The following is a 19,317-nucleotide window of genomic DNA, read 5'->3' on the forward strand; positions in this document are numbered from 1 at the left end:
TTGATGTTATTATGACATTTATCTCTATACATATATATGTTTTCTTCTTTGTCGCATGTATAAGATGCATCCAACTTTCTCTTTAAATCCGGGTGTGACAATAATGGACCGCCTAAGTAAAAAAAAGGCAATGGTGCTGTCAGATACATAGGGTTCATAAACAAGACAATAAATTCAATGTTAACAGGGATGGAATATTGAATTTTAGCGACAGCTGTTATTTGCTTGTTCTAGAGTAGCTGTTAATTTCTAATTGCATGTTGCGCTGCCAATGAACGAATCAACATGTTGTCCGGGCAGCATGTCTGGTAATAGGCGACCCTGAATATACTCCGACAGAATCTCTGCAACAGTCGTCAAGAACTCTAACCGATGAAAGCAACCAAGACATTGAGGAAATACAACAAGGCTACAATGCATACATACATATGAAACAGGACAAGTGAAACTTCCTAGAGTTTAGGCAGTCGCATGGAATTCCCAATGTAACATATATTTGAATTTCGATCAATGACAGCCCTTGTTGCATGTTGCAAAGTAGAAAAAGGAAAAAAAAAAGTTGAGGGGTAGAACGGCGTTGCCGTTGCATACGAGAATTCGACAGATATATCCCTACTTGTGGTTTTCCAAACAAAATTGGGATTTTTGTCCTATATATAAGGGGGCCTCCAGTGAAGAGTAGATCAGCATTCTATAGAGGCAGGCAAGCCATCGATGGTATTGTGAACGTGCCTAGTGAGGCAGTGACAGCGGAACATGCAGGCAAGCTGCTAGAACTTTAGGCCTCTTCGTGAGACTTCTGGACGCCTATCCATCTGGCATAGTCAACCCACCTGTTCACAAAGTTCACCAGTAAGCAAATACAGCAACAGCAGAGGATATAAGATCCCAACTTCTGGTGAGGTGAATGTTACTCACAGCAAAGAGCCAAGGAATGTGTTGCCCGTACGAACGATGAAGCACATTGCACTCAGCAGTAGCTTCTGGTTATGCAGCAACGGCTCCAGCATCCTCTGCTCGATCACACCAGCCAGAAGCTGATACCTGATGAAGTATATGATTTATGTCATAAGAATGAAACTGTGAATGGCAGCAAACCAAATTGTTAACATCAACATAGTAGTCTGTATCTATTTGCTACATGTTTCACAGCTTTGATCTGATTCAAGGGTAAAAAAAATAACAAAGATTGCCAATTCAACTGACACGCTTACTCCCTCTGGCTACTCATAGCAGAACAATATAATCAGTCATAAATCCATAAGTTTAAGTATGCCCTGTATGCTAGAATATTTAGGAACTCTGTTTACCTGAGGTTACTAGAAATGGACATGTATACACCATAGGCAACACTAGTTGAGACGACTGGAATTTCCATGACTTCGTCCTCAAGGTCCTTATCAACAGCCCTCTTTGCTTTGAGCGCTGCATTCGTGACACTAGTGCCAATCTGGGAAGATGACAAATTCATAGCCATTGCAAGGTTACAGGAATAATTCAGGGAGATGAAACCAACTGATCCATAAATAATTTATGCAAGCGTAACAATAACATATTGCTAGCAGATAATTCCCGTTTTGAAGAAATGTTTCTTCATAACACGATCATGTTCAACTGTATATCGCTCAGAAAAGAGAATGGCAACTTTCTAGCAAAATATCAAAAGAGACTGCTAATGAAGATCATCAATAGCTAATGAGATAAACAAACTAACCAAAGAAGCAGTAGTTCCCACTGCCAAAAGCTTTATACCATTCCTCTGGAAAGAAGCAGCCGCTGTTAGTTGATCAACATGGGTTGCGAATACATCCAGGTAACTATGATTATCGTAAAATAGTTAACAATTGAATGCAATGAATCTACTTTACCACAAAAGCTCCAATCCTCTGCAGAAGTGAGAATGACCTTCCAGCCATAGCAATCTGCAGAAAAAAGTCGCATAACATGCTTTTGAATACAAGGAAAAGAAATAGGAGGTCCATTCAACTCTACTAGGAAATGAGAAACGGTTGCTTTACTTGGAAAGTATTATCAGGGCAGTTATAGAAAAAGTTGGCAATAGCTCCAGCGTTTCTTGCCAGTGGCGGCTGTAAACCAATAGTTGGAGCAGGAAGATAGACAAGCATGACGTCCGCAACAATCGCCATGACCTAGGTAGTATCAGAAGCAACAACTGAATTAGATTCCATATCAGAAGAGTTTAAATGTAAAGTTAGAAAGATACTAATCTCAGACAGTGAAGTATTTTACAACTAGTGAAGTGAAAGCACAGAAAATATGTTTTGTTTTGATAAAACAGATCTTAAGGTCTTCCATTAGTCTGAGATTGCAAAGATCGACATGTTTCATCAGCAGTATGTGAAAAGAATAAGAAATGAACAGGTTGGTTCCATGGAAAAGCCAGGGCTCTGACATATTTGGGATCGCATTACATGAAATTGACCTTATTTCCAAAATTTCCAAACATTACGTTGTTGCTGCAAAGACGAAAGTGCGGATTTGTCCTGATTGACAATCCAATGCGCTACCGGTTGAGATATGAAGCCTGAAGCGGTCTGGATGATATGAGATAAGCACAGTTAGGCGGGCGTACCACATCAGATATGACAACTTCAATCTCTTTGAAGAAATTGTCCCCTCTCTTCTGGAACTCAGCCACGGTCTGAACAAAAGGTGAAATAGTGCAAAAGGAGCCAGATTAGAACTACACAGCTCGACGCAGTTGATCATGAGAACTGTGAATAAGTTGTGTTGGTCAAACTTTCTTAGACTTGATTAGATTTATAATAAGTATTAGCAGCATTAGAAACTCTTTGGTAAGCTACATCGTCGTCGTCACCTGTTTACGAACAGAGGGAGTTTTTTTTTTCTTCATAAAAAAATAAAATAAAAACAGAATGGCAAGGTGACCTTGGCGACGAGACCGATGCCGCACTCTATGCCGAGCTTGGTGAGGAAGAGCTCGTCGGCGAGGAGCCTCTCCCTGAAGCCCTGGAACTGGAGGAGCCATCGGAAGAAGCCGTTGGCCTCGAGTTCGGTGAAGCGGCGCACGATGTCGGCCCCGATGCGGCCGCTGTCGACGGCGGCGGCGAGATCGGACGGCAGGCTGTCGAGCTTGCGGCCCAGCTGCGCCAGCACGAACAGCGCCTCCCCGCGGGCGTCGCCGCCGCCGGGCGCGTCATCGCCGTGGCCGGCGTCGTCGCCATGGCCGCCGTCGTCGCCGCCACCCTCGCCGCCGTGGTGGTTGTGGCCGTCGTCGTCATGGCCGCCGAAGCCGGCGCCGCCGCCGCCGACGTCGGAGGCTGCGGCGTCGGCGGAGGCGGAGGGTGGTGGCAGGAGCGCGCGCGGGAGGGGCGTGCCCGGGGAGAGGCTGGTGCGCGCAATGCGGAGGCGCAGCGGCGGCGGGAGGGCGGCGCGCGAGAAGGGGAGCAGCGGGAGGCGGCCGGGCGCCTTGGTCGGGAGGTGCAGGTGCAGGGGCGTGGGCTGCGCTGACGCGGCGGAGAGCGACGACGGCGAGGAGGACGGCGGGAGGGCCATGGTGGGTAGCTAGCTAAGGCGAGCGGGGGTAGCTCACCGCGGGGCGCGAGAGGGAACGCTGTACGCGGTGGGGTGGGGGGTTATGTACGAGGACGAGGAGTTGGCGCTGGGCGGGCGGACGCAACGAGGCGGCGAGGGAAGAACGTTGGTGCCGCCGTCAAAGCCTTGATCAGCCAACGAGGTTACTCACGTTAACGAGGGAAGCAAAGGCGAGCGCACACGACGAGGCGATTGGTTGCACTTGCACGCATGCCCCGCGCCGCGCTCCACCAGCCAGGGTTCCGTTTTCGTCACCCGACGCGCGCCGGGCCGAATTTTAAAGATGCTGCGGGTGGCCGGCCGGTGGGACACGCTCTTATCCCTCGCCTCGGCCTCTCGGTCAGAAGCCGTGTGGCCCGTGGCCACACTCCGTCTCCGGGCCGCGGATTGGGTAAGGCTTGGTTGGTGGGCTGCTGCGGCCTGTCATTGCGGACTCGCGTCGCCTGCTCCCACAGTCCACAACTTTTTCGTCTTAGTGGGACGAGATCCGCTTTATCGGACGATTGATGGTAATATAAAGTGTACAATGATAATAACAATAAAAAAAAAAGCTACCAGTGGGCACAGCTGCTCGAGGAGCCATACATGTCGGCCTACACTTGCAGAGATAAGGGACATCTATCTAGCTAAATTGTGAGCCTCACACACAACACACACATGAGCTTTCTCCTATCCGGGATTTCCTTGAGGTCGAGGAATCGTCATGGACTCATGGTCATGGCACAGGTAAGTTAGTAAGCTTACCTTTTCACCACAACTGAAGCTTAACACCATGGTGTCACGGCTTTTCCGGATCTTCCTGGTGGGCCGCACTGTTGTGTTTTTTTTTGTATGGTGGGCCGTTGGTATTCTTCAACACCGGAGGACGGAGAAGCCCACGTATTCGGCCCGAGAGGTCCACCATGTTACAGCTTTTGCAATCGTGGCTCGTTGAATCAGGGCCGGATGAAATACTCGTGGCTCGTTGGCTCGCTCGGTTCATGGTCAGCTCGGCTCGGCTCGGATCGACCCTTTTGAATTTTTTCACGAGCTGAGCTGACATTCTAGCTCGGTTCATTAACGATGCAGCTCGGTTCGTTAACGAGCCAGCTCGCGAGCTAAACAAGTTATCATATTTCAGCAAAACGAAACTATATGCATATCATTTACAGAATAATTGATGAACACGTTATATAAATGTGAGGTCTATGACCTATGAGTTAAACTAATGATTAATGACCTATGTCTATGTGTTAATTTGGTCCATGCAAATATAATTGTAGGTTAAACTGATGAACATGTATGTGATTTGTGAATTGATGAGTGACTAATTGTGCTAATTTGGTGTTACATTGACGTGGTTTGTGAAACTATGAGTATAATTACTACTTTCTATTATTAAATTAGTTTAAGATTAACTAAAAATTAATTATTATGTACATATTATTTTTTCTGCTCTGGCTCGCGAGCTAAACGAGTCGAGTCGAGCAGCCGAGACGAGACGAGCTGGCTTGTTATCCACCCTAATCGGAATGCCGCGGTGTCATGTGAGCCAGACAAAACGATTGAAACAGACAAAAAGCAAAGGGGCCTGGAGATCCGCCGGTCGGCACGGCAGCATATGGCCGTTAATTACCATGTTGGTTTGCTACTAGTACGTACGTCGTTGCCCTCTTGTCTGCACCTCCGGTCAGCAAAATTCTCTAGTCACTGTGCGACACCGCGTGTCCCGAGACGAACATTTACATAGGAAAATGCACCAGTACCGCTGCCCCCAATGTTGGTTTGCGTTGCCTTCCAGTTTCAAACTCTCATAACCACGGGTAGATTGCACACTGACAGGTCAAGCTAATAGGAAGGACCACCGGACCCAGATAGAAACAAACAGTATCGACACTGAATATAATATGCACGGGCGCCAGCAGGGAAGCAGGCGCATGAGTGAACTCCGGACTTGCACAGATGTTTTCTCTGATGCATGGAAATTCTCTAGTCACTGATGCTGGCTGTAAAAGACGAGGGTTATTGATTGCTTAGGTAAAATAGGGTTGATTCAAGGCAAAATGGATTGATTATTCATAGTGTTCGTCATCAAGTTACACAGCTAAATTAAATATAACTCTTAAGCCTGGACATGATGGAACGAAACAGATGTCAGTCTGGTCAGAACGTGGTCCAGCCGTACCAGCGACGCCAAACCTGCACATATATATAATATAATATATAATTCAGCCAAAGATCCTACGTACTACACGAGCTGCAGATGATACCCTGATGCTTTGCCGTGGGTGGGCTGGTGGACCCCCCAGGCACGGACTCACTCACTTTCGCTGTGCGCTCACATGCCTCATCTCATGGTGCAAACACTTAATAATTGTTAGCACTCGGTCCGTGAGCATGCATTCCAACAAGACGACGGCTGAGCAAGACAACAAGGAAGAACCACAGCAGCAACGATGGCTGCTCAAGTTCTCTTGCAGTGGCACACCGTGCGCAGTACAGTAGTGGGCGGTGGTCTGAGTTGAGCAGACTGACATCCATGCAGAAATTGGCACGGACAGTACTACAGTAGAGCTTGAGCAAGTTGAGCGTGCATGGAAAAGGAAAAAGAGATCCATCCTACTGTGAGTACAGTTGCTATGCTACACTAGCACGAATTAATGCACATAGTACTTGCAGGCTGCCGCCGACCGACCGAACCACCACCAGGCAGCAGCAAGACAGCCTGACAGGGATGAGATGCCAACGCCCAAAGGCCCGGGCCGGACGACGTTGGTTGGTTGGTCGGTCGCCACTGACGGTCAGTCAGGATACATACTACAGATCAGAAGGAGCCTTCCATTCTGCCCACGGGCGCCTTGATGACCTGCAGGATCTGGACCACCTCCGCCATGGACGGCCGGTTCGACGGGATCTGCGACGTGCACACCATGCCCAGCTTCAGCACCGGCAGCACCTCCTCCTCCGGGACGCGCCCGCCCATGCCCGGGTCCACGCACTCCAGCGCGTTGCCGTGCTCCAGCAGGGCGCGCACCTGGTCCACCAGCACCACCACGTCGTCGTCCCCGTACTCCACCGCCCGACGCCCCGTCACCAGCTCCAGGATCAGCACGCCCAGCCCGTAGATGTCGCACTTCTCGTTCACGCGCAGGCTCTGGCACGCCAGCTCCGGCGCCACGTACCCGGCCCCGCCCTGCTGGAACCGCCCGCCGCCCATCGCCACCTGCTGCCTCCCGCCGCCGTCCGCCAGCAGCCGCGCCAGCCCGAACTCGCCCACCGCCGGGTTGCACTCCGCGTCCGCAAGGAAGATGTTGCTCGGCTTCACGTTGTAGTGCACCAGCGGCGGCCGGAACGCATGGTGCAGGTGCGCCAGCGCCCGGGCCGTCCCGGACAACACGCGGAACCGCTCCTCCCACGTCATCGCCTCTCCGCCGCCGCCGCCGTGCAGCCGCGCCTCCAGGCTGCCGCGCGCCGCGTAGTCCGTGATCAGCAGCTGCAGCTGCGGCGTCCAGTAGTAGCCCTTCAGCGGCAGCAGGTTCGGGTGCCGCGCCTTCCCCAGCACGCGCACCTCCCGCTCGAACTCCTCGCGCGACCGCACCATGCTCGCCGCCGCCAGCTTCTTCACAGCCACCACGCGCCCGTCGCCCACGGGAGCGCGGTACACCGTGCCGAACGCGCCGCGCCCGATCTCCGTCGCCTTGCCCAGCAGCGCGTCCGCGCCGGCCACCAGGTCCTCCGACCGGAGGCTGCTCCCGGGGCCGAACGTCACCATCTTGCCGGCGGCGAGCTTGCCCTTGCCCTTGCCCCCCGGTGCCGGCGCCGGCGACGACTTGGTCGTCGAGCTGCTGCTGGTCACCACGCTCTCGTCCACCTCCTTCTTCTGCCCGTGCCCAGGGCCGACACCACCCGCCGCCTCGGCCCGGCGCCGGGCCGACACGTTGAGCAGCGTGATCACGATGACGCCGAGGACGATCGCGACCGCCGCGCAGATGGCCACCATGGCGGACACGCTCAGGAACCGCCGCTTCCTCGGCGCGCCCACGCCACCGCCGTTCGTCCCCATGTTGTTGTTGTCGCCCCCGCCGCCGTGCGTGTACTCGTTGGGGTCCAGCACCAGCGGCTTCGGCACGTTCATCATGCACCGTTCCGCCACCAGCGGGCTGCAGATGCCCAGGTTGCCCTCCAGCGCGCTCGCGTCCAGGCTCTGGAACACGCCCGACGCCGGCAGCCGCCCGACGAGGCGGTTGTGCGAGATGTTCACGGCCAGGAGGTTCTCCAGCCCGCCCAGCTGCTGGGGAATCTCGCCGCTCAGGTTGTTGTACTCCAGCCGCAGGATCTCCAGCTTCTTCAGCTCCGAGATGCCCGCCGGGATCGGCCCCGTCAAGCCGTTGTGCCCTAAGCTCCTGCAGCGCATGCATAAAACCACCATGGTTAGACGGACGCGACGTGTCGTGTCGTGACTCGTGAACTCGTGATCGTGACAGACCAACACGCAGCACACATGCAACGGCACCAACGCAACACAAGTATAACACTCACAGGAGGTACAGAGAAGAACAGTTTCCGATGCTGTCGGGGATGGGGCCAGAGAGAGAGTTGCCGTCGAGCTGGAGCACGGCGAGGCTACCGGACTCGCAGAGGTCGGCAGGCATGGCGCCGTACAGTCCCGTGCTACGCAGGTCGAGCACCGTCAGGTTGCGGAGCAGGCCGAGCTCCGGCGGCAGCGGCGCGCGGAGGTCGTTGCGGGACAGGTTGAGGTACCGGAGCTTGAAGAAGAGCGACATCTCGGTGGGGATGCCGCCGGTGAGCTGGTTGCCGGAGAGGTCGAGCGACTGCAGCGTCTCCGCCAGCCTGGTGGAGCCCGAGGGCAGGACGCCCGAGAGCGCGTTCGACGACACGTCGAGCGTCTCGAGCCCGACGTCGAACAGAGCGTCCGGGATGCTGCCGCTGAGGTTGTTGTCCCTAAGATGCAGCTCGGCGAGCTTGGTGCACCCGGACATCGAGGCCGGGACGGCGCCGGAGAGCTGGTTCCTGGACAGGCTCAGGTACTTGAGCGCCTTGAGGTCGCCGAGCGAGTCCGGCAAGCTTCCGGTGAGAGCGTTGTCGGATAAGTCCAGGTGCTGCACCGCGGCCAGCTTGCCGAGCCACGCGGGGACGTCGCCGGAGAGACGGTTTCCGGACGCGGAGAGGTAGACCAGCGAGGCGAGCTGGCCGATGGAGTCGGGGAGGTGGCCGTCGAACGCGTTGGAGCTGAGGTCGATGGTGCTGAGGTGCGGGCACCGGCCGATGTCCGCCGGGACAGCGCCGAAGAAGCGGTTGCCACTGAGGCTGAGGGTCTTGAGGTTATGGAGCCTGGCAATGCCGTCAGTGACGGGGCCGGAGAAGAGGTTGTGGGACAGGTCGAGCGTGCGCAGGCGCTCGAGCGGCCAGAGCGCGCCCGCGAAGTCCGGCGAGCCGGAGAGCTGGTTGCCGGACACGTTGAGGTGGAGCAGGAGCGGGCTCCCGGACGCCAGCCCCTCCGGCACGGGCCCGGAGAACTGGTTGCCGGACAGCACGAGGAAGCGGAGCGTGCGCGGGAAGGCGGGCGGGAGCGGTCCCGAGAAGGCGTTGCCCGTGAGGTCGAGGTAGCGGAGGGAGGCGAGGCGCGCGACGTCGTCGGGGAGCGGGCCGGAGAAGGCGTTGTAGGAGAGGTCGAGGGAGCGGAGGGAGCCGAGGAGGGAGAGGCCCGGCGGGAGCGGGCCGGAGAGGTTGTTGCGGGCGAGGGAGAGGTCCTGGAGCGCGCCCAGGCGGTCGAGGCCCCGTGGCATGCGGCCGGACAGCGCCAGCCCGTCGAGGGCGAGGCGGAGCACGCGGGAGGTGGCCGGGTCGCACTCCACGCGCGCCCACCCGCACGGCGTCGCGTCCGACTCCGTCCACGTCGCCAGCGCACCTGTCGGGTCGGACAGCGCCGACTTGAACACTACCAGCCCCAGCACCTCCTCGTTCACCGCCATCGGCATGTCGGCCTTCGTCGCTGGTGGCGCGCCCCCAATGAGCAGCAGCAGGAGGAAGAGGAGGAGAGCAGGAGAGTTGGCGGCAGTAGTGGCGGCCATTTCTGAAGGCTGCAGCTGCGGGTGCAGAATGTTTCCGGGATGGGATAGATATGGTGGCGAACTGGCGATGACGGTGAATGGAAGTGGATGAGATCTAGTGGCACGGGGGAGGAGAAGTGGTACCGGTGCCGAGCTGTGTTTTGGGAGTGTAGTCCATCGGAGCCGCGGGGAAGGGCAGCCGGGCCGCGGGCGCGTCGCTGCATTGGATTGCCCGTGACTCGCGAAGGGAGGGGGGCGGGGGGTAGGTTTGGACACAAGGAAAGCAACAAAGGACTTCACGTTCTCCGGTCCCGGCCAGGTCCTCGGGTTTGCCATGGCCATGGCCGCCCATGGCCATGCCCCGGTTCTCTGCCGCTGGGCGGTGGGGTCGCCGGAGGAATCTAGCTCGCCGGAACACGACACCGCACGGCGATTGAGACGACGACGACGCGCGCGCGCACAAGCTGTCTACTGGAGTACTATTCTGCAGCTGTGGAAAGGGAATGATAGTGTGTTAAAGAATCATATGCGCCGGCCGTTTCCATACTCGGCCTTCAATTCACGCAGCAGAACAAAAGGCAGCCGCCAGAATCACGTCGAAAGGTACTCAGCTTTTTTTTGTTAATCCTGATCACGGATTCAAAACGCGTGGCCGATCGCCCCCATGCCCAAGCGGGCAGCAGGCAGTAGGCAGGAACCCATCCATCTGGCCGTCACAGGACGGGAGGACGAGCAGCAGAGGCTGCCCCAGTCCATGACTCCATTCGTCAGTTCAGTGAGTTACCACCAGTATGGAAGCTGAAAAGGGTATCCGCCTAAAGTGCCCAGATCCGCATGACTGCAAAGCTGTACCAGAACAGCTACAGAAGCTGCCATCTCGTCGTGTATGGCTCGCGGATTATTTCTTTCAGATCACGGGGGCACATCACATGTATACGTGCATACGTTGGCGTTGTATTATTCAACATGTCCAGTCGTTATCATCCATCCATATTCTATACATCTATCTATACCTCACATCTAACGCACGCAACCTTTGTATATAGGCAAGTATGGAACGGTAAAGGTGAGAGCACCCTGGAGTAGCTACAGTTATTCCTGTTGAGAATTCCCAGCTTGAATTCTGGCACCGGGCTGAAATATAACTGAACAGCTGTTGCATCAATCACGCGGGCCGTCAAATGACTGGGATTTCCTCAAGTTCCAGTGGAGACCCTCATGGATGCTGCGGAGGAAATCGGTCGTCGAGTCCACCAGGCAGGCTGTGGGCACGGGCCAGGGAGAAATGCTGCAGATCAGGGCGTCACCGGGCGACAGCTGCTGTCGGTCTTTGCCGTCGAAGGATGCCCAGGCATTGCCCCTGCTGTTGAACGGCACTTGAACGCGGAGGGTCACGTATTCAGGCAGAATCAAAGGTCTGAATGACAGAGAGTGCGGGCAGATTGGGGTGAAAAGGATCCCTGGGACCTGCAAACGCCGGCTAGACATTAGAAACCAAACTGCAGGATGGACAGGTAATGCTGCTTGCTGAGCCGCTTGTAAATCGATTGGGGCCGTACCTGAGGATGAACCATGGACCCTCCAGCTGCTAATGAATATGCTGTACTTCCAGATGTAGTTGATATGATTAGTCCATCCCCTTGTACGCAAGTAACAAAAGAGCTGTCACAGTAGACTTCCAGGTTGGTAAGGTAGGATGATATTCCTCGGTCGATTGTAACTTCGTTCAACACTAAGAATGGCTCCTCAGACACGATTTCATCCTTTGCCTCGTCACGTATTACATGACACTGTATGCGGTTTCTCAGCGTGATGCTAAATGGCCCATTCAGCACATTGTCCAACAACTCACGGTATTGCTCGCTTGCTGAAAAAAGGCGTGTTAAGGAGAACGTAGCAGATAAGAATAGGGGTGTCAATAGGATACAAGAAAGATTCACATGCAATTTCTTCTCCAACAGAAATAGGTTTCCTGAGATCCAATAAAATCCAGCTGTTCTAGGGTATTACTGCATAGACCATGTTAGCACTGGCGGTAAAGGATACGGAAAGGCGTCATGAAGCCCAGTGATCCCAGGGCAAATGCAACAACCGGAGGAACAGGTCCTTTGAACAATGATGCAGCCTGTTAAGAGGGATCAAGTCAATCACTCGATTTCTAGTTTCAATTGGAGAGCAGTTGAGTAAATGAAAACTAAGTGAAAGTACAATCTCAAATAAGCAAATGAGAATATCATCAGAATAAGCATAGAGACTCAGTATGTCTAGCAGTTGGCAGGCAGGCAACATGCAAAATACTAAACTATGGAACAGGTAAGCTACTAAGGTGTTCCCACAGTGAATTACATTAGTTCTCTTCACTTTATTATTGAAAGGTCACCTGAATAAGAACTGCCAACAAGACTACCATACATATGGCTTGGCCAGCACCATAACTGTCATGATCATTCCTGGAGGAATCCACAGACCTTCCATTTTGGATGTTATGTTACCACCTAAACTATATGCATTGACAAAAAATGAGGGTTTCTGTGAAATAGTTTATCATCCAAATGTTCTGAACAAAGTTTAGCTGGCTGAGGCAAAGCTAATCATCAGACTGCTAGGTCCATGTGAACCTCCTCCTAAGTCTCCAAATATTCGAAAACTCATCACAGGAGTAATAATTTACTTTTGAATGTTAGAAGTATATAGGATGAATGCTTCCTTCTTGCATCACCCACAAGCTCAAGTTTCTGAAAACTAATTACTTGCTAAGTGCATCAATTGTAATTGGCACATTACTCTCCCATAGCGAACTGAAGGCATGGACCAAAAGGAAGTAGCTAAGCAAACTAACACGATGCCAGGGTCCAAGTACTGCTGAATGATTGAAGCACAAGAGGTAATTAATTTTTCATAATTTATATATCAAAAAACATTTTACAGATAATGTAGCACGAGTGTAGTTACTTTCTTGCTAATCTAGACCAACAGCCACATAACTGAAGGTGTCACTATATCAAAATGGATTAAAAAAAGCAGCTTCGCAGTCCAGATAACAATTTGCAAGGATTCATCACAAATGAAATATAAAAGGAAATGGATGCATACCCACAGAACAGTTCCATCACCACCAAGAGTTATAATTAAATCAACCTTTGTGCGCAGCATCTTTATCTCCTCATCTATAAGAGTTGGCCAGAACACAGAAAGTGCTATGTCAATAGAACAATTGAAGGAACAATTTAATAGATCTAAAACATGAGAATGCAAAAGTAGAAGGCGAAGATTGTCGATGAACAAGATACTACAGCGGAAAAGTATGTTTTATGCTAAATGAACTATGTAATCTCATTAAAGTAGGAGTACTACTTGCTCTAATGACCCACTAAGGGACTGTGGGGATTCTTATGGGTAGGCCGCCAAAATGATAATGGAGGTAATTGCCTTGTCCCTTGGGAAAAGGTTCAGAGGCCGTTACAGTATGGTGGTCATGGGATACTCAACCTTGAATCAATGGGATGGGCCTTGCGCATCTGTTGGCTGTGGCTACAAAAAAGGGATTCTTCTCGACCTTGGGAAGGGCTGCCTTTTCAGGTACCCCGTAATTCCCATGCTCTCTTTGATGTTGCCCTGGAGACCAAGGTTGGTGATGGTGAGGCCACTAAATTCTGGACAGATCGTTGGCTGCACGGTTGCACTGTAGGTGAGCTGGCCCCTAATCTTATTCAGGTAATTCCTAAACGAGCAAGGAGACAACGCACTGTTTCTCAAGCTTTGGGCAGCAGGTCTTGGACTGCTGATATCCAGGGTGCCCTCACTGTACAGGTGCTTGTCGAATACCTGAAGCTCTAGGAAGTAGTTGATTTTACCTTGCAGCCTGCAGTTTCAGATCAGCACATATGGAAGATTACAAATTCAGGGCTGTACACTAGTCAATCTGCTTACAACGCCTTCTTTTTGGGTTCAGTTAAGTTTGCACCTTGGAAAAAGATTTGGAAAACATGGGCCCCTCTTCGATGCAAGTTCTTCATTTGGTTAGCAATCAAGAACAGGTGTTGGACAGCAGATCGCCTGTCAAAACATGGGCTGCCGCACCACTGTCTTTGCCTCCTTTGTGATCAGGATGTGGAGAATATAAAGCACATTCTTGTGTCTTGCGTCTTCTCCCGAGAGGTTTGGACCAAAATCCTTCTGTGTGTTGATCTGCAGGCAGTTGCTCCCCAACCTGATGTGAGAACTTTCTCTGCCTGGTGGTATTGGGCAGCCAGCAGTTTGCCAAAGGAGAAGAGGAAAGGGTTTAATTCCATAGTCATCCTTGTGGCCTGAATGGCTGGACTCTTTGGAAGCATGGGAATGTGTGTGTTTACGGGTCTTAATACTAGTGTCCCCTTAGTCTGCCAAGAAGTTGGTAACGAGAGCGAGCTCTGTTGTCTTGCCGATAACACGGCACTCAAGGAGCTGCTCGGTGGAGAGCGAAGGCTAGGCGCCTAAGTTTGTCCTGTAGGGTCGTTGGTTTGTCCTTGCGCGTGGCGCGCTTGTACTCTAGAGTGATGGTGTGGTGAGGGGCATACCTCATGCCTCCCCTCATGTGTTGTACTGTTATCTTTCTTTCTTAATGAAATGTCATGCAGCTCTCCTGCGCCGTTCGAGAAAAAAAAAGTAGAAGTACTACAAAAGTTTATACTTTACAGCTGCAAGACAGTTGCTGCAGCAGCACATGGAACATGCGACTCACATTTTGCATCATTCATAGTGATACAAACACAGCTTAATACTGTGTTCAGTAACCAACCCAGGTTCATCTCCTCCATATTTCAGAAATATGTTGTGGCAGGGAAGATCTCAACATTCCAATCTGTCTTTTTCTTACCATGCACAGTTTAGGCCAATGAGTGTTTTAAACTAAAATATACTGTTGTGGTCTGACCAGTAAGGTTAGATTTGAGAACATCATCATCCATAAACACTCTCCACAATAGTAATATGCATTGCAAATTACATGGTAAATAGGATAACAGAACATCAACATATAAATAGCAAGACGAGGCAGAAACTCCATATCATCTGAGTACCACTAGAGTCTTGCACTTGAATGTATGGACTATCCATAAACACTCTTCAAATTATTAATCAATTTATTCAATTCCGTCACAAAAAGGAAAAATATCTTCTTGAGTAATCTGTTCTGAACTGCTAATCTGGAGCACATGGAAGAAGTTCATCACACAAGTTAAATGTCTTACCATTATCCCATGTTTGGACGAAGTTGTAGTAAGAATCCTCTGTTAGAAGTTCCTTGCTAACACGTGGCTCAACAAAGATGTTTATATTTTTATGCTCCCTAAGCCATCTGCAGAAAAATAATTAAAAAAACTTTTAGTGGCATGTGCACAATATACAGGTTACCTGTGCAGTAGCATATAACCCATGTAAGTTGCGATTCATGATGCACAAAAACATATCAAAGGTGCTGATTTCTAAAAATGTTAACTTATGTCATCAAAGACAAGTGGTTGGTTCTCATATGGTATAGTGTGGCTAGGGATGGCAACGGGTCGGATTCGGATCGGATATTGGAAATATCCGCCTGCAGCAATATCCATGGTCATAGATAATATCCGACCGCACAAAGAATTAATCCGTGGATTTGGATATCCGTAGTGGTGGTGCAAAGCAGATAAAAGAACACACCTGATCATTTCAGCACAAAGAACACGAACAGAGTTGGAATTCGGTTTGGTTATGAAAAGCACTGTTTGTGGTGGCGATTCCCATTTCAGTAAGATCTGGAGGCAAAGTATTTGTCATCATTGAAAGAGAGAGGAGCAAAAGTGATTAAAAATTTCTAGAATTATCTGCCATTCCAAAATGAATTGAACAGGACAAATGAACCAACCTGCTTATTGCTTCGTTCTGCGGTTGTTATATCACCTTTTTCAAAGGACACAAAATCATGCTTATGTTGTCCATTTTTATCCCCATTACATCCCCATGAAAGTTTAAATGATGCCTTTCTCCCCACCACCTTGTGATTAGATCTTGGGATAGGCCCAGGAACTTCGTCCTGGAGAATCTCATGTGCACATATACCATGCTTTCCGCAACATCCTAATTGATCAGATGTAGGTGTCTCCAGGGTTAGTTGGCTGACCAGTTTGTCTAAGTCATTATTGATACAACTGCTGTAGCCTGCACAAGATAGAATTCCAGTTGCTTAAGAGGCACAAAGAGTATAGATGCTGAACACGGTAATATAGTATTCCATGATGCAATATGTGTGCCAAATTTTAAATTTTGAGATCCATCCAATCAGGGGCGATTCTAGGGAGGGGCACAGGGGGGCAATGTCCCCCCTAATCTTCTACAAATTCCATAGAAGCTACTAATTTTTTTAGCTAATCACCATATAAATAATGTAAAATACCTCTTAACAGCCCCCCTCAATCTAATTTGTCCCTCTCAATCTTAAATGCTGGCTTCGCCCCTGCATCCAATGGTGCTATGATAAGCCCCACACACCCTCAAGTCACGCCTATGAGCAGTATGTTGAACATCGCAGGGGCCAGAGCCTAAAGTTTGCTAAACCAACCACACTCCTTGTCGCATGGGCCTATGCACGTGTGTAGCAACCTGCTTGGAATTTTGTGGTCGCTTCACTGACTAAACCATCAAATGGAAAAGATAGATATGAACTTGAAGCGATAGTTGATGGATTGCTCAAGTTATGAGATTGTTTCACTAAAAGTAAAATTATCAATAGCAAATGCATATCTTACCTTTGATTTTACTCCGATGCTTGTGCGCTGTCTCTAATTCATACTTACGTTTCCACTCCGCTGCCTCTGCTTGAGCAGCAGCCTTCCCTTCAGCCACTCGTCGTAAGGCTTTTGCAACAGCTTCAAATTCACATAAATTTATACCAATTGTTATTTTAATAGTAAAAGGAAGGTTGCACATGTCTGTATTTCTGCAGTACATTTTAGGCTTCATTCAAAGTACAAAATATGTCTATCCTTACTTCTCATAGCCTCCGAAAACTCAACAAGATGTGCATCAGTTGACCTGACAGGAGTTTGAGCAAGAAATTCATATGCTGCCCTCTCTGATTCTAGTGAACTAACAGTAGAGATAGATCCATTTTCACTTTGATGTGAGGCCGCGACATCTACATTTACACTCTCGTCAGAAACCTGAAATAGAAGCAGGTCTGTCAGCGTGAGTGCAGGACAATAGGGCATCTGATGGTTGTTAAAAAAATGTCTCTCCTTTCATTGTGAATGTATCAACTGCACCAGAAATAAACATATCCAGCCGTTTAAGATTGCAATGAAGCCAATGATGACATATGCAGCTTAGTTTAGATTCACAGACAAAGTGTTGTGAGGTTTTCAGATAAATTCAGACTTAAACCCACCAAACTTTTGAACTCCATAAACAATACCCAATAAAAATGCTGATCGATTTATGTAACTCAGAGCTTAAATAGGCTCAAACTGCAAAATGATGCAATGTTAAACTTGCAATTTGTTAGCCTTTCCACAGGTAAGGTAACCAAGCGATTTTGCCTCGTATTTTCATGTGTGACTCGGATTTGCAATTAGTGTGACTTTCTAGCTGATTAAATCACAAATTCAAGTTTCGTATACTACTCAAATGTCTGTACTAGATACGTTTTTTTAAACAAATATACACTGGAACACCGGAATAAATCTTTCACCCACAAAATGGGGAAAGGAGGTCGAGCCCATTGGCATTTCTGGTCCAGGAAATCCCCGAGCCGGAGCTTGCAAGATATAGTTACTTAAAACACCTGTACGACAAAAACAGAAGCCGTGAAACTCAAGGACACTCCAGTTAGTTACTTGGGTGCCGTTACTTATTACGCAATCGCACGACGAAGAACAAAAACTACGACTACGAGCGAGACGAACCCAAAGCGGGCACACATTCCTTAACGCCATTCTATACAAGTCTGGACGTACCGAGTGGACCAATGATCTGATGCTCGGAAGAGTTGGGAGCGGAATCGGCGAAGGACTGAGGCTCCGGAACTTGGAATCCGACGGCGCGAGCTGAACTTCCTCGGAGGACGACGGCCCCTGCCACGCGGAAACCACGCATTCACCATAACCAGCTAAACCAAGCATTCCGTCGATCTCAGAATTCAAACTAGCTCGCGAAATTCGGACTCCCAGGGGGAGGAGGCGCTTACTTTGTCGGCGAGCTCGTCGAGCGGCATGGCGGCGCGATCCGAATCCGCTTCGCGTCCTCGCCGTCGCAGAAACCAACCCCCTGTACTGCTCTTGGCCCCCGGTTCCGGGGCTTGGGTGGGCAATTGCACTTGGTCTCCGATTCGCAAGGGGGGAGAAGAAGAAGAGAAGGGGTAGGAGGTGGTTGTGGTGCGAGGCGCCGAGGCCGGTGTGAGGAGCACCACCTCTGCCCCGCCCCGGCGCGGCTATTTAGGATCCTGCTTTGACGCCGACGGGTGCTCGCCGGTGGGCCCCAGCTGCAGTGGGACGGCCGGGTTCCGGCTGACGCGTGCCGGGAAGGGAGCGGCATGGCGTGCGGAGCCTTCGTGGTTCACTGGTTCCTGCCGGGGTCCACCACGCTTCCCATTTCCTTTTTTCCCCGGTTTGGGGATTATTAATTAAATCGATCTAACTATATCCGCCCCCCTCCAACTTGTGGGGAGACAATGGGAGAAAGAAACTTAGGGCTTTGGAAGTTAATTATTTTTACAGTTCCTATGCAATACTATATTTTTAAATAATACTATAATATTTTATACCATAAGATGTTTGGTTATATTCTTGAAAACTATATTTTCAAAAACATGGTATTCTAGATAATGTGGTATTTTTGGAGTATTGGAAACTCCGCTCCAACCCAAAGTTTTTCATGGATGGCTAGATTTTGTCTAATACCATGACTTACAATGTTGTATCCAAACAATGTTTCTCAAACCATGGTATTTTTGGAGTAAAATACTACGGTATTGTCATTAACAATTGCAAAATATAGTATTGTAGAACCATGTTTTTTAGAAACATTGTTGCCAAACAAGTCCTTAGACTCTTTTTGATTGGGATTCTCTAAGAGCTTTTTGAAAAAAAAATCTACTAAAGGGGTTTTTTATGAGCTCTTTCTAGAAAAGAGAGATGATCTCCTTCAAAAAAATCAACGAGAGCTAGGAGCTAGAAAAAAGCTTCTGAAAGTCGCCTAGAGGGGGATGAATAGGGCGAATCTGAAATTTATAAACTTAAGCGCAACTACAAGCCGGGTTAGCGTTAGAAATAGAAACGAGTCCGAGAGAGAGGGCGCAAAACAAATCGTGAGCGAATAAAGAGCGAGACATGATGATTTGTTTTACCGAGGTTCGGTTTTTGCAAACCTACTCCCCGTTGAGGTGGTCACGAAGACCAGGTCTCTTTCAACCCTTTCCCTCTCTCAAACGGTCACTTAGACCGAGTGAGCTTCTCTTCTCAATCAAACGGAACACGAAGTTCCCGCAAGGACCACCACACAATTGGTGTCTCTTGCCTTGGTTACAATTGAATATGATCACAAGAAAGAATGAGAAAGAAAAGAAGCGATCCAAGCACAAGAGCTCAAATGAACACAAATGTCACTCTCTCTAGTCACTATTTGATTTGGAGTGATTCCGGACTTGGGGGAGGATTTGATCTCTTTGGGGTGTCTAGAATTG

At 50.0% G+C, this 19,317-nt stretch overlaps 3 protein-coding genes across 3 annotated transcripts; all 3 read right to left on the reverse strand.

The window, feature by feature from the left end:
- Positions 1-474: 474 nt before the first annotated feature.
- Positions 475-3,841, reverse strand: LOC100275802 (uncharacterized). Its single transcript, NM_001371517.1, has 8 exons — positions 2,911-3,841; positions 2,594-2,662; positions 2,019-2,150; positions 1,869-1,922; positions 1,715-1,759; positions 1,311-1,450; positions 919-1,044; positions 475-833 (listed from the first exon to the last, which is right to left on the reverse strand). The coding sequence occupies exons 1-8, from the start codon at positions 3,535-3,537 to the stop codon at positions 779-781; spliced, it is 1,248 nt and encodes a 415-aa protein (NP_001358446.1). The 5' UTR covers positions 3,538-3,841; the 3' UTR covers positions 475-778.
- A 2,153-nt stretch (positions 3,842-5,994) lies between these two features.
- LOC100216746 (putative inactive leucine-rich repeat receptor-like protein kinase) lies at positions 5,995-9,689 on the reverse strand. The gene is made up of 2 exons (NM_001317367.1): positions 8,095-9,689; positions 5,995-7,958 (listed from the first exon to the last, which is right to left on the reverse strand). Exons 1-2 carry the CDS (start codon positions 9,645-9,647, stop codon positions 6,380-6,382), a joined length of 3,132 nt encoding a protein of 1,043 aa, NP_001304296.1. The 5' UTR covers positions 9,648-9,689; the 3' UTR covers positions 5,995-6,379.
- An 822-nt stretch (positions 9,690-10,511) lies between these two features.
- LOC100285591 (NAD kinase 1) lies at positions 10,512-18,153 on the reverse strand. Its single transcript, NM_001158482.2, has 11 exons — positions 17,824-18,153; positions 17,594-17,710; positions 16,630-16,801; positions 16,388-16,507; positions 15,508-15,800; positions 15,303-15,397; positions 14,855-14,961; positions 12,720-12,793; positions 11,673-11,751; positions 11,186-11,493; positions 10,512-11,093 (listed from the first exon to the last, which is right to left on the reverse strand). The coding sequence occupies exons 1-11, from the start codon at positions 17,848-17,850 to the stop codon at positions 10,788-10,790; spliced, it is 1,698 nt and encodes a 565-aa protein (NP_001151954.2). The 5' UTR covers positions 17,851-18,153; the 3' UTR covers positions 10,512-10,787.
- Positions 18,154-19,317: the final 1,164 nt, after the last annotated feature.

Source organism: Zea mays, chromosome 3, assembly GCF_902167145.1.
Source record: "Zea mays cultivar B73 chromosome 3, Zm-B73-REFERENCE-NAM-5.0, whole genome shotgun sequence".
Lineage (NCBI taxonomy): Eukaryota > Viridiplantae > Streptophyta > Magnoliopsida > Poales > Poaceae > Zea > Zea mays.

Coding starts and splice junctions, on each gene's coding strand:
- LOC100216746 (NM_001317367.1), bottom strand. CDS start 9,647: ATGGCCGCCACTACTGCCGCCAACTCTCCTGCTCTCCTCCTCTTCCTC. Junction 7,959..8,094: donor TGTTCTTCTCTGTACCTCCT/GTGAGTGTTATA, acceptor CATGCGCTGCAG/GAGCTTAGGGCACAACGGCT.
- LOC100285591 (NM_001158482.2), bottom strand. CDS start 17,850: ATGCCGCTCGACGAGCTCGCCGACAAA. Junction 16,508..16,629: donor GTTTTCGGAGGCTATGAGAA/GTAAGGATAGAC, acceptor GTGAATTTGAAG/CTGTTGCAAAAGCCTTACGA. Junction 15,801..16,387: donor GCATCGGAGTAAAATCAAAG/GTAAGATATGCA, acceptor TATCTTGTGCAG/GCTACAGCAGTTGTATCAAT.
- LOC100275802 (NM_001371517.1), bottom strand. CDS start 3,537: ATGGCCCTCCCGCCGTCCTCCTCGCCGTCGTCGCTCTCCGCCGCGTCA. Junction 1,760..1,868: donor AGAGGATTGGAGCTTTTGTG/GTAAAGTAGATT, acceptor GCTTCTTTCCAG/AGGAATGGTATAAAGCTTTT. Junction 834..918: donor ACATTCCTTGGCTCTTTGCT/GTGAGTAACATT, acceptor CTTTGTGAACAG/GTGGGTTGACTATGCCAGAT.